Below are 14,638 nucleotides of genomic sequence, written 5' to 3'. Positions count from 1 at the left end.
TGGTTAGCATGACATCAGTGTAGTACCACATTGGTTACCTATGATGGTCACTGTCTCACCTGAACAGATGCTTCAACAAAGCAGGAAAGCTTCTAGAGATATTTCTGCATGGCTCTTCTGGAGTCAGGTCATTTCCAGTTAGGCTTACTACTTGTGTTGTCATATTTGTATGAGAAAGCATTAGAAGAACTGACTTTGTTTCATGGAAGAGATGACTCTGTCTTCTTTTTAATTATCTTTTAAGTTTTACTTGGCATGGAGATAACTTGTGACAGGTGTTGGGGTATTCTTTTTTTCTTTTCATAACTAATACACTTTACGATAATGGGGATGAACCAGAGATGACCTCATAGTAGTGGTATCATAATTGGAAACTGGTATTTCCTCCTTGTCTGTGGACACTACTGCTTGAATAGCCAGAGGACTAATCTGAAAGGTGTAAAGGAGTGGTGGACATGAATCCTTTGCAAGACAGAATTTGAAGTCTTAGGGGAAGGTGGCCCTCTTCTGTTAGGAAAACAAAGCCAGCAGTACTATCGTGCATCCCTGCTTGCCCCTTCTAAGGTCTTACCTGGTGTTCCTTTGTGCTCAGGACAGAGACATAATCCGCTAATGTCCTTCCCACTGAATGATGGTTGTGCAGACTTGCTTCCCTGAGTATGAGACTGGAATGCCAGGTTGCTGTGGGGAGCCTGCACCTGTTCATGAACATGAGCTCATTTGTTTGAGTTAAGAGGGCCAAGCTTATTCATAATATGCAACTGTCTGTACTAGGAGCACATATACATATTTGTTAGTCAGCTGTTAACTGTGATCAAGAGGAAAAAGCCATGTAAATCACAAAGAGTAAAATAACTCTCTGGTTTTTGTCTCTCCCACTGTTTCTTGTGATAACATACTGGGGCTCTAGAAAGGTGGTAGCTACTCACCTCAGAGCAGTGCCTTTGCTTTCCTGTGGATGGCCTATTTTCTTCTTTGGTGATACACTGCAAGTTTTGCATTGGATCTCACACCCTCATTTTGAGATTTGGCTCCAGGTGGTTTCTGCCGTGGCATCAATGTCTGCAGTTTCATTCCAAGCCTGGTTTTGACTTGGATTTGTCTTCTTCAGAAGCAAAAAATAGTTGATGTCTCAAGCTGGCTGTATGGTCAACTCTGTACAGTTCCTTGGATTTAAGTTGTAATATGGTGTTTCAAGAATAAGTGTGCAGACAAGGAGTGCTGAGATGCAAGGTGTAACAAAAGTAATCCAGAATGATGTTGAAGCCAGTCCTGGTGCAGTTTGAGGGCTGTGCTTCTCCAATATTAGCTCCAATTGTGAGCTTATAGCAGCATGTTCTTTGTGTTTTCTATCTTAGGACTGGTGGAACCACATCTGCCAGATGCTTTTGTCTTCATCTCTGTCCTGTGCACTATTTTGCAAAGAAGCACAGCACTCCTAAGTTGATTTTTATGTGGGCATCAGACAGTGATGCTTGCTGTGCAGCAGTGGACAACATGATCTATATGCAAGTTAGACCATGTCAAGCAATTATTCCTTCAAAGAGCAGCTGAGACTTCTATGTTTAACAAATACAGAAACTGCAACAAGGGAAGAGTTTGCATCCATGGAAGGGAGCTATGATAGGAATGACATGATGTGAGACTATTTTAAAGGTTCAACTAACTTGGCTAAGAGGCTATAAAGTGAGGTGTGTCCTTCAGAAAAAGGGGTTCACTGTCCAAATGCTTTTCTTGACTGTGCAAGAACTTGATCAAGGGAGTCATATAACCTTCAGAAGAACAGATGGGGAAATTGGGAGCTGTCTAATTGCTTTGTGGCCAGCTGTCATGGAGGGAAAACATTTGGTTTTAAGCAGTTTTATTTCAGGGCTTTTAGAGTGGCTATTTAGTGAAGATGTAGGCTTTGGACTTTCACAGAAATAAGTAAATAAGCTTGTGTAAACCTAAACAGCAGAAATCTGTTTTGCTATTACATTTGGGCGATGCATGTAAATGCATATGCTTTCTAAAAATTAAATATATTTAATTTTTTAAGTCCATTTTAATTTGCTGCTTGGTTATATCTAAAGGTGAGAAAATGTATGGCTCTAATTGTTCTGCCTATATCTGCTTTTGAGTGCTAAGTACATGAATATTTGGTAGGTTTCAGCTATATACTAAAATGGATGAAAACTTATGTTTTATTCTTAGTATGGTTGATTTGAAAAATAAATACACTTGATGTGTAACCGCCTTTCAGGTCTTTGGGAATGATGATTAAATGTTTTCTGTATCTTTCGATAGGAGGATGTATGTGGCTGGCAAGAACCCGGAGAAGGGTATATACCTGACCTGATGGAACTTCATCACCTAAAGGAGATAGACATTAAACTTCAAGCGCTATTATCTCATAGGGATTTTTCAGCTATTTCCAGCTCTCAGTCAAAACTTCCAAGCCAGAGTTATCAGGTATATTACAGAATTTCAGATTTCTTGTTTGAAGTGTGTGTTGAGATCTGATGTAAGTGAAAATATAGCATGTGTCTGTATTTGTATTTTTTGCATTTTTCTTTAGTGTCTTCTATTTGTTGTCAAAATAAGTGTGAAAGAATGAAGTGAAATCTTTGCCTATAGAAATCATACCAAAAAATGATATGTTAGTATTTTTAGTTGGTATGTAATTCGAAGACTCTCTTTTTTTTTTTTTTTTTTTTACATTTGCTGAGTCCACACTTTCAAGAAAACAGTTCATATGCAGGAATTGGTAACTCAGGTGGTTTTACCTATACAAGGGCCTCAGTGATTTTGTCAGCATGGTGACATGTTACCCATGATAATTAATCTTTGGGAATTAGAATTAGGTTTCTTCTTACCTCAGGGTTCCAAATGTGCTTCTTAACTTATGATCTGAAAGATGAAGCAATTGCTGATAATATTAAAGACTAGAAAATGTGTTGAAATTTGTTTCCCTTATTTGTAATGACCTTTGTCTTTTTCCATTACCAGCAGTAGTAAGAACCTTTGGGATCTTAGCCTTGGGAAATGATTGTTTGAATTCTGTACATAGAAAACTCCAATTTATCCTCTGCCCTGGTATTGTTATAATGGAGCATATAATAAAATACTATAATTCCTATTTTGCACTAATTTGCATAAATCTCATTTACTTCTGTAAAATTTACAGTTTATAACCAGAACAGGTATATCAGAGGCTCTGTAAACAGAGTATGTTGTCAAAACCGTGTTTTCGGTTGCAAGTGTATAAGGGATATATCTCTTTGAATGGCTAAAATACCTGTTGTTTTTTTTTTTTTTAATTTTAATAAAGACACTTTTTTAATGTCATTTTTTTTTATTGACTTCTCTGTGACCTTCAGGTTTTGTTTTACCTGTAGCAGTGTTTTCTGTTGCTCTAACAGTTCCAGAGAAGTCACATTTTGATGCCAATCATGCTGAACTGGGATTTAATGTGTGAAATAGTGACTCCCTAGAGTTGGTAATCACGCAAATGCTGTTGTCACAAAGTAACTTCAGGTTCATGGACCTGAGCTTGCCAATGATTGCTTGCTTGAAGTTAGTTCGACTGCCTATGATAATGAATACTCTGGGAATGTTTGTGCAAGTGGCTGTTGCTTCCTTTTCAGGTAAAAGCTCAGAAGTATTTGAATGGAATTTATGTGTATGCTTACTGAAGAATAATGCATTACCTTGTTTAATAATACTAAACTTAACAACTGAAAAGAGAATCAATTGCATAAATTACCCTTCATTAGTTACAAGCAGCTGCCCTTCAACTTTGTTTTGCAGGACATAAAAGGCTCTCAGACACTGTAGTTCTGGAAAACACAGGATTCCATTTGTCTTTGCTTTTTCATTTTTGTTTGTTTTGTTCAGATAAGCATATGAGTCGTTTTAATAAAAGCTACCAAATAACAGGAGTATTTAAAGGTGGTTTTATAAATTCAGAGAGAGAACCAAACAGGCAAAATGTAAGGTGAAGTGAGTAAAAGGCTTTAGTTATTTAAAACTGGGTTTACAAGGACACTAACTGTATAAATGCAAAACTAATTAAAAAAAACGCAACAAAACAAAATCCAAAAGCAAACCTTCTGACTCTGCAGCTATCCACTTCCAGAAGTGTCTTGGTTGTCAGGTGCCTACCTAGTTGACTACAAAATCCTGTAGGTGCTTTAATTTCCATTTCTCTGCATGTCCAGAGCTGCTCTCCTCAGCAGAGGAGAGGGTTGCCTTAGTTTCACTGGGATCCAGACTTCAGGCAAGTAAATTTTGAGATCGTCCTGAAGCCTGATTTGGTCAGAGCAATCTGCATCTGGCACTGTGACATGAATGGATTTGTTTATATTTACCTAGAATTTAAGCTGCTTTTTTTAAATCTTTTTATTTTTTATTTTTTTTTTTAATGGTAAGTGGAGGGGAAAATAGTTGTCTTAACGTTCAGGCACTTGGCTGCTTGATTGATTGATGGCCTGGCTTTGCGAACGAGGATTTGGGAAGGGCTTTACCCATGCTTACTACAAGTGCGATGACGACTAAAAGGGCAATGTGGGATGGGCAAATCTGGTTGGAAAAAAGGGTAGTCCTTCACGATGTTTCCAAACAAGACTGTCATCTCCTGAGTCAATCTCAAGCAACCAATGTCCTGAACCGCCTGCATGCAGGGTTGGGTCTGAGACGTTCAGTGCACCTTATCACCTTATCACTTGACTGCTTACTGTGGAAGGTTCCTGCCAGGTCTCGCCTTTAGTTCTATTAGTCCTGTGTTCTTGGTTATGGTTATTTTTGTTTTGGTAGGTAAAATGTCACTCTTCATACACAGCAATAACAAGTCAAGTTCTGAATTTATTTATGCGAGTTTATTCCCCACACCTTCTGTTTCAAATTAAATTAATAATTGCTTTTTTAAAAAAGCAGGAAGCAACAGTAGCTGAAAAATTAGTGGCTACTTTGAGTTTATAGAGAGCTTCCTGGCAAAAGGCATGAAAAATGACAGTTTGTTGCTGCTTGTGGTCTTCTTAGGACAGTGGTGTTTATCACTATCAATATTCCCTAATACTGTTATAAATGGGAAGTTTTAATGAACTGCTTTTAACAAAACTTTGTATTCTTGAGACATCAGTTCTGATTTCAAATAATAGGTGGGTCACAGAGTAATACCAGATTTCTTTGTACTGGATGTCTTTGGAACCCGATCAAAAGCAACTGCTCCCTACCCAGAATAGGTCTGAAGAAATTTAATTGAATGATATTTTTGCCAGAAGAAGATCTTGCTTTGTCATATGTTAATGTGAATGTCACATGCAATACAAAAGCAGTAAGAGTTCTGGTTGTCTGCCCCTTGTTGTGTTTGATTTCAAGTGTTCAATGACAAAATTTTCAATTGCTTCTTCAGCTGATGATAGCAACTAAATGAGGAAGTAAACTAGCTATCAGCACTGCAAGGCTGTTATTCTCTGTAAAACCAGTTAGAATTGGGACACATTTAGTAACAGCAAATTAAATAGGCAGGAATTACCCTATTTGTTCATCCTCGCACATACTCTCTAAATGCTGTGAGAGATAAAAATCCTCGTGAGACTGGGGATCTGTGGTATTCAAAACTGATAGCGATAATCTGATATTACTGAAGTCTCAGGAAGGTTTCTGTTAATTTCTTTTATTCAGGGTTTCAGTTTATATTTTATTGCTGCTTCTCCTATAAGTGAGGTAAATTCTGTAAACTTAATTGCTAGATAAAGATGTTGGCACAGATGCTATGGAATGCAAATTAGAATGCTCTGCAATATTTCTTTGTTAGGAGCTTTTTTTTTTTTTTTTATGTTTCATTTTTCAAATTAAGGTGCCAAGCTTGAAAAAAAAAAAAATAATCTGGAGCATACAGAATTTATTTAGAATGAGTCTAGTTGTTGGAGGACACCAGTCTAATTTGGAACATGACTTTCAGTTCCAATCAGAGACTGATTTCAGTGACATTAATCTTTCTTCAAAAAATTAGTGGTGAAATTATTTCTGATTTCCATGAGATGTGGGTTTCGTCTGAGTAGGATATCATGTATTAGTGATGAGGAGCATTTGGAACAATTGTTAGTATGTACATAATTTGCTTGGATTTTAATTTAGAGCTTTAGACATAATTAAAATAAAATTAGGTTAAAGTTGCATATCATAAAGTGGTACTTTTTTTTTCCTTCTTTTTTCAGCCAAGAATTGCATTAGGTACAACTTTCAAAACACAAACACCACTGGCTCAATGGAGAGCTACTTTTGCCACTGATACATACTTTGGCAGGGTATAGGAAATCTGACTCTGAAATCTTTAACAACTGGTTTTAATTATCCTGCAGTACCATCACTGAGCTGTTACAGAGAAGCATACAGATTTGTCTTTTTGTGCAATGAGCTCAGATGAATTCAGAATGCTTTTCCATGATTAATGTTCTCTTTTACATGGAAATGCTTCTCACCAGACCTGCATTTCTTTTTTGAAGCATTTCTTTGTTCTGGTGCCAACTTAATTACATATTTAAAAATGCTTCTGTCTTGTTTAATTTGTTCCTTCCTAAAAATATGAAGTTGAATGTAATCCTGGAAGAGACAGGAAAATGGTAGGATGAACAATATGAGATGTAAGATTGTGTGTGATGAGTCAAGTTACCAGCTTGAAAAGCTGGAAAACTACCTGAAAATAAAAAGAAATGGAGATGGTGTTTAGAAAAACATAATATCTATCTGTTTGATTGTCTGTGAAGATGACTAATGTTGTGTATTACCCTTATGAGTTCTTTCATACTTGATTTGGTTTCTTTTATCAGAAAAGTGTTCATTTTTCAGTTATAGCAGTAGACTACAGTTGATAGTTTAAAACTAAATAAATACTCAAAATAATAAAAATTCTGAAGATATTTGGACGAGTATAATTAAAACTAATTTTTCAATTAATGAACTCTTTGGTGGTCTATACCCTGTGCTAGTACTTCAGCAAAAAGATGGTTTTGATAGATATCTATTTCAGGGCATGGTTAGAAGCAGGTTAATAGGCTGATTAGGCGTTTTTGTGGCTCAAGAAGATTGTATGACACTAATACCTTTCATTAGCTGGGATTTTGTTTTTATAGAATTATAAATGTCTATGCAATAGACATATATATAGAATTAATAATGTCTGTAGAACAGACATTAGAATTTTGGAAAAAAGGGAGTGCAACAAATAAGTGTAGCCATTTCAAATACTGGATATTTCTGTTTTGCACTAGAATTGTTACAGCTTTGGCTGTTGCTAAGTACTTATGTATTCCCTTGTGTAACAGTTTTATTTTCTACTTTATCTTTAGGATACTTAGATCTTTAATCTCAAACTGAGTTCCCCTATGTACACATGCCGTATAATTGAAACATAAAATGTTTTGAAGAATCTGAAATGCTGAGAATAAGGTTGTTTTTTTTTTTTTTTTTTTTGTGATATAATACTTCCTATGTTTATTTCTGGCATCTTGAGAAAACTATTAAAAAAATAGTAAGTGGGGAAAAGTTTCAACTTTGCTCAACACTGGAACAGGCTGCCCAGGGAGGTTGTGGAATCTCCTTCTTTGGAGACATTCAAAACCCGCCTGGACACGTTCCTGTGTAACCTTATCTAGGTGTTCCTGCTCTGGCAGGGGGATTGGACTAGATGATCTTTTGAGGTCCCTTCCAATCCCTAACATACTGTGATACTGTGATACTGTGATATGTTGTGAGTTCTGATCCATTACTATCCATGCCTGAGAGAAATGAGACTGTAAGAACTACTTCCATGAAAGCAGCAACTTAATGCTTTGTAGTGATCAGATGTCAAATAGATAATTAGGAACAATTATGAAAGGAATACAGAATGAAACAGAAAATATCAGTGTGCTGCTGTATGCGTCTGTAGTGCACCATATAGCTGGACCATTGTGCAGTTGTCCTCCCTGGATGTCATAAGGAGTACAAAAAAAAAAAAATAGAAAACTGGTTACCAGAATGTTCAGAAGTGTAGAATGGCTTCTATGCAAAGATTGACTTACACAGAGTTTAGAAAAAAGGAGTAAAAAGGAATGTATTTGAAGTGTGCAAAACCATTCTGATCAGAGAGGAAAGAGAGAGAATAAATAAGAATTTTTATTTTTATTTCTTACCTTATCATCTAACTAGAATTATGGCTGTTGTGGATATTGATGTTGGAGAAATGTCGAGACAAATACTTTTTACTTCTGATTTCTTGTAAATGCTTACAGTCCAGGTTTTATCCAGCACACTGATAGGAATTCTTTAGGTGATATGGCAGAAATCAATATTCAAGAGAAGTTTATGGAGAATAAAGTCATTGTGTTTATCCCAGTTAAGAGTTTTCTTTGACAGAACAATAATGTCTTACCAGAGAAGCAACCAGGCTTAAAATGGTACTATAATAAAAGAAAGAATAAGTCAGGATACACAGTTTTCCCAAAGTTTGAAGGTGTTGCTCGTAAGTGCTGGCAGTAGCTGAGCTGTCTGCAAAATGAAACAATGTATGCCTGAAAGTATTTGAAAGGCAGAGATCTGCATACAGCTTTTTTAAAAAAATGTATGCGAAAAGTAGTAACTCTTTTTAACTCCTCTCACTGTCACCTTTTGAATCCAGCTGGTACTGCAGCAACATCATTTTCAGAGATGCTGTTTGAAGTTTGAGCTGTGCTTTGAAGGCTCAGTTCATACAAAAAATCCCAACCAGTAGTCCATGCATACAAGCCCCAGAAGAAAATACTGGGAAGTATAGTATAGCATTTAGTGGCTTCTCAGTACCACGAGCTGCAGCATATTCTTATAGGTGTATTTATAACATTGATTTTTAAAATAAATCAGAACTACAGCTCTGATCCATGCTGAGCACTAGCTGCTCACATGGTAATATATCTATATATACAAAGATCAAAATAGTAAATTTAGAAATGTAATTGCAGAAACAGCTATAACTTAAAAAACCCCAAAAAAACAAAAAAAAAAAAAAAAAGAAGAAAAAGGAATATGATGCCATCATCTTCCTTCCCACCTTTCTACGAACAATTTCATTTGTATTAAAATCGCTGGGAGAACAAAGCCATATAAAACCATTTCCTCATATTAGAAGGAGCTTCAGTTATAGTTTGAGCTGCCCTGCTAGCTCTATTCGTATTGTAGATGTAAAGATCATATCCTTCTTTCGTGTATTAATAAACAAATTTAAGTCCTTTGGTTTTTTTATGTTCTGTACAGATGTCAGTCATGCAGATTTCTTGCCATTGGGTATCATATTTAATTAAAACCCTCTCTCTTTGTATTTAGAAGCCTACATTTAGACACTCAATATCAAGAATTTGGCTTTAGGCATCCCACACTAAACTTCAGCCCAGTTTGGGGAGAGTCTAGTCATTAACAGATGGTGCTGTTCATATCTCTGTTACAGGAAAATTTACTGGCACTATGGTACTGCCAACTATTGCTGATTGTATATATCCAAAGATTTGTACTGTGTTAAAATAAGTCTATTTTCAGGCAACTGCTAGTTTGGTTTAAAAGTCAGAACTCATGGATTGGTTTGATGTTTAGAAAAAGTTGTTTACAGGTGCTTGCTTTTTTTTATATAATGTAGTTGGGAAATTTTCTGTTGAGCGTTAAATTGCAAAGGTTGTTTCTCTTAGACATGCTACTTGAAATTCTTTCCCTTGTGTGTGTTTATTAAGATTGCTTGAGCTGCTTCTAAAAATAAGAATGAATAGAATATGTTTTCATTAAATGGTTGCTCATGTTCCTTTGGGTTGAATTGACTAATGGTTTGGGGTGGGTTTTTTGATTTTTTTTTTTTTTTTAATCCTCTGCCATTATTTGGATTCCTTTGGTTCTTCTATAGGATGTTTGGTTTGCAAGACAATGCCCTAGTGTTTCTCAATTACAACATAACTTTTCTGTTTTGCCAATACTTGTCTTTCTTAATAATTTAAATTAAATGTAATGAATGCATTCAGGACTGAAAGAAACTTTGGAATCCTATCCAAAGCTCCTGAAGGATCTGACAATGTGTAACCGAAATCTTTAATAATGGTTGTGCATCTAACGCCAACCTGCAGCAAGAGGATTCTTTCTTATTTATCATGATATCTAGTAAACAAAACCTACCGAGACTTCAGTTCTTCCTTTCCCTTCTGGCCTCATTCTGATCCCTGTATGTTTAATAGGAACAAGTTTTGAACCCCTCATTCAGTCTCCCTTATTCTCAGTGCATTTTTATTGTTGCTGAATTTAAGCATCAAGAAATTCCTCTTAAAATGTGAAGGGGAAGAACACTTTTTGTTTAAATAAGTCCAGCCTGTTATTTAGCTATTCCATTTAAAAACATGCATAATAACATTATGCATTTGCTAAATTTGAAATTGACACGTTATTCTAAACATTTGAATGTTTTCCTAATAGGAATGAAAAGAACACTTACTTGGATTTGAAGGAATATAAAGTCATATGTCTGATTTCTGCCACTTCTTGTCAGGAGTCTCTGGTTTGTGCAAACAGAAGCCTAGAAGCAGTTCCAGGTGAAAAGGTTCTGCGAGACAACAAGGAACAACGTGATCAACAAAATCGTCTGAAAGAAATAGATCTTCAGCTGAAATCCGTAAAGAGAAATCATGTAAGTTTTCTATTTTTGTTGTATTTTTTCCCCCTCAGTTTGAAAAGTTTGGAGTCTATAATTGCGTGTGTCTTAAAATACAACTGAATTCTGTAGCCTTCCCTGGGGAGGAATCCCTGGGGAAGCAAAGTCTCAATTTTTGCCAACCTGGGAAACACATTTTTCAGTTGTAATGCATGTTTCTCATTAACATAGTGTTTTTCAAAGTGAAGAAAATGATCCTCTCTTCTCTCCAGAGGGGGATAGCATAAACAATTATAAATAAATACATCCTAAAAGGTTGGTGGGTTTTTTTAAAATGGCTTACATAACTCGGAGTTTTTTGAAGGAGCTGATCCGGTGGTAATGTTGTATACACTAAGTTATTGTGTGATTTAGTTTGGCTAAATTGATTTCGTGTATTTTTGTAACTTACATTTAATTTTATACATGAATTTCATAGGTGCAAGGGCCTTTAAAATAGGAGCATGGAAGTGAAATAGTAGTAAAAATCATTACCATTTTAGAAGAAGTATGTCACATCTCATCCTTATTACAACTTCAGTGAAAGTGGGTAGGGGAAAGACAATTTCAAATCCAAGAGCATCCTACTGTTAACCTAGTAGGCAGAAATTATGTTCATTTCTAAGTCACAGAGCCAGTAGTGACAAAACAAAACAGATGTACCTCTCTCAAGTGATATTCTATTATTTTCTCTCTCAGTGAGTATAATTTATTACATTGCTCTCATGTTGTGATAAGGAAATTTAACTAAAAACTTTTGACAGGTGAACCTCAAGGACTTCAGAAAACTTTACTGTTTTTTACATATACGTTGTAAACATGCAGTTTGGTATGTGCTGAAAGAGCTACAAAGCAGTGTATGCAGGAGAGAAAATATATAAAACATTAAAAAAACAGATGAATTTGGAAGGAGAGTCCTAAGATGATACAGTTGTCATTTGATGGGCCTGAAAGCCAATGTTGGTATTCATTTTTATGTTGGATCTCTCACAGATCCTCTTAAGAGCACAGAAAAGAAATCATAGAATCAGAATAGTTAGGGCTGGAAATGACCTTAAGGTCATCTACTTCCAGCCACCCTGCCACGGGCAGGGATGCCTCACACTAAACCACATCACCCAAGGCTCTGTACAGCCTGGCCTTAAACACTGCCAAGGATGGAGCATTTACCACTTCTTTGGGCAACTTGTTCCAGTGCCTCACCACCCTTACAGTAAAGAACTTCTTCCTTATATCCAATCGAAACTTCCCCTGTTTAAGTTTGAACCCGTTACCCCTTCTCCTATCACTACAGTCCCTAATGAAGAGTCCCTCCCCAGCATCCTTATAGGCCCCCTTCAGATACTGGAAGGCTGCTATGAGGTCTCCATGCAGCCTTCTCTTCTCTAGGCTGAAAAGCCCCAACTTTCTCAGCCTGTCTTCATACAGGAGATGCTCCAGCCCCCTGATCCTCCTCGTGGCCCTCCTCTGGACTTGTTCCAACAGTTCCATGTCCTTTTTATGCTGAGAACACCAGAACTGCACACAATACTCCAAGTGAGGTCTCACAAGAGTAGAGGGGCAGGATCACCTCCTTTACCTGCTGGTCACACTCCTTTTGATGCGCCCAGGATACGGTTGGCTTTCTGGGCTGCGAGTGCACGCTACTGGCTCGTGTTCATTTTCTCATCAACCAACATCCCCAAGTCCTTCTCCACAGGGCTGCGCCAAATCTCTTCTCTGCCCAACCTGTGCCTGGGATTGCTCTGACCCAGGTGTAGGACCTTGCACTTGTCATGGTTAAATTTCATAAGGTTGGCATCAAGCCCACCTCACAAGCGTGTTAAGGTCCCTCTGGATGTCGTTCCTTCCCTCTATTGTATCAACTGAACCACACAGCTTGGTGTCATCAGCAAACTTGCTGAGGGCTCACTGAATTCTGCTGTCCATGTCACCGACAAGATTGTTAAACAAGACTGGTCCCAACACTGATCCCTGAGGGACATCCCTCATTACTGGTCTCCAGCTGGATATTGAGCCATTGACCACAACTCTGCGTGTAGCCAGTTCTTTATCCACCGATCGGTCCATCTAGTGGTCATCATGAGTTTGTTATGCCAGACCAAAAAGCCATGTAGTCTACCTTTGGCTTGTGAATGTCTTTATTTAGGAGTATGTTTACCTTCTGCAGTAATCAATGTTAGGACAAATAGTGTTCCTGTTCTCTTTTATTGCCCTGAAACGGGCATCTCCAGTGCAAATCAAAAGCTTTGTGGTTCAGATAGCAGCATAACTGCAGTAGCATAATCTCAATTACAGATAACACTGCTGCTGCAGTTGTGAAAACTTCAGCCACTGTCTACTTATGTAACATTTATGCTGGCAGTGCTGGAAATGCACAGCTGTTATGGAGTATTTATGGAGTACGGGTAAAAAGGTTTCAGACAAGGGGACAGTGCTTGCTTTAGAGGCTGTTCATGTGTGTGTGTGACTACAATAAGGCATATTTAGCTCATACCTGTTTGCAGTACTAAAACAATCTTAGAAATTCATTTTAATACAGTGCTTTATTATACTAAGCACTTAAAAGATAGGAGTAAAATAAATATAGGAATTCTGTGTGACTTCAATGTATTGAATGGGTTAATGGGTAAACAGATAAAATAAGCCTGCATATTGTAGTCATTGACCTTTATATCACTTTTTGTCGCTACTGATCTTGTCAATGAGGCAAACACAATCTGAGGAAGTGCGTCTGGGAACTGTATGATAGTCTGTAGCAGGCCTGGGAAATGCAGTGGGCTGCTGACTCATTCAAATATTTTGTATATAAATGGGTCAGTTCCAAGTCTCACTTGCATTATAGCAGTATTGTTTGGTATTACATTACTCTTGCAACATAACACACAGTTTTTCCTTGGCTAGACTGTGAATATTTAGAACTCTAAATGGCCAAACTAGCATTGCTGTGTGCTATGCAGCACCTGGTAAGGCTTCTTCCGGGGAACATACTGTCTTCTTAACAGCTGCTGCTCTGTAGCATGACTCAGAGATCACAGCATATAGAGGTGAGATATTTGTTTATTAGGTTCTCTGTGAGATACTTTGGTTGCCAGTGTAAATAATGAAGTATTCAACTCTGAATGAAAGTAGGCTTTTCCTTCTAACAGTAGAGTAAAATATACAGAAAACATGCACTTCTTTTGCGTGAACAAAGAATAGCCTTCAGAAAATACCACTTTTTTTTTTTTTTGGTTGGTTGGTTGGTTTTAAGTTGTTTTGTTTTGTTTTTGTTTATTTTGTTGTTTTGTTTTGTTTTGGTTTTTTTTTGCCTTGATACCCTCTAATTTTATTTCTGGAAAATACAGTAATTACTAGAGAAGTTCAGACAAAACAGTATGGTATCTCCTTTCTTATACATGTGTGTGACCTACATAATTGAATAAAGTTTTTCTTATTTGGTGTGGGGATGTCTAAAAATGAAAAGACATGCACTGTGGATTGGGTGCCTTGTTTATATAACAAAGTAATATTTTGGCCATCAATTCTGTAACAATGTTAGCAGCAAAACTGCTTTCTGTCAGGCAACTGTGATAAAAAACTGAAGGCTTGGGTTGAAGGGGGAGGATGCATATTCCATGCTTCCTGAATAATGTGATGATTTCTGGAAATACTCTCCCTTATTCAATAGGTGGCACTGTTCACTGGATGTAAAGAGGAAGAAAGCCCTGGCATGCTTTTAGGGGCTGTTATTACTGGTGAAAATGTAATTTCTGTGATATAAAATACAAGTTGTAAGAGATTGCCTCTTGGTTTTGGCAAGATTCCAGTTTTACAGCTTTTCATGTTCAGTTATTTTTCTAGCTTAGTTACTTAAATTCTCTATTTAAAATTAAGGATTTTAAAATTCACATTGCATCTAAATTTCTCCTTTACTTTTTCCTAGACCACTGTAATTCACTATGTAAAATTGGAAATAAACTCTTTGCTGTGAGTAGA

General features: G+C 36.9%; 1 protein-coding gene across 1 annotated transcript in view; it reads left to right on the top strand.

Moving 5' to 3' along the window:
- Nucleotides 1–14,638, top strand: part of FSIP1 (fibrous sheath interacting protein 1) — an 82,448-nt gene that overhangs the window by 18,743 nt on the left and 49,067 nt on the right. Inside the window, exons 9-10 of the mRNA XM_061380214.1 lie at nt 2,287–2,451; nt 10,520–10,657. Of these exons, the coding sequence (XP_061236198.1) occupies nt 2,287–2,451; nt 10,520–10,657 (303 nt within the window). The remainder of the gene's footprint in view (nt 1–2,286; nt 2,452–10,519; nt 10,658–14,638) is intronic.

Source organism: Neopsephotus bourkii, unplaced genomic scaffold (assembly GCF_033783945.1).
Source record: "Neopsephotus bourkii isolate Nb327-2 ecotype Australia unplaced genomic scaffold, CSIRO-AGI_Nbou_v1 NB_1792, whole genome shotgun sequence".
Taxonomy (NCBI): domain Eukaryota; kingdom Metazoa; phylum Chordata; class Aves; order Psittaciformes; family Psittacidae; genus Neopsephotus; species Neopsephotus bourkii.
The sequence above is the reverse complement of the archived record's forward strand: the minus strand, read 5'-3'. Positions and strand labels throughout refer to the sequence as shown.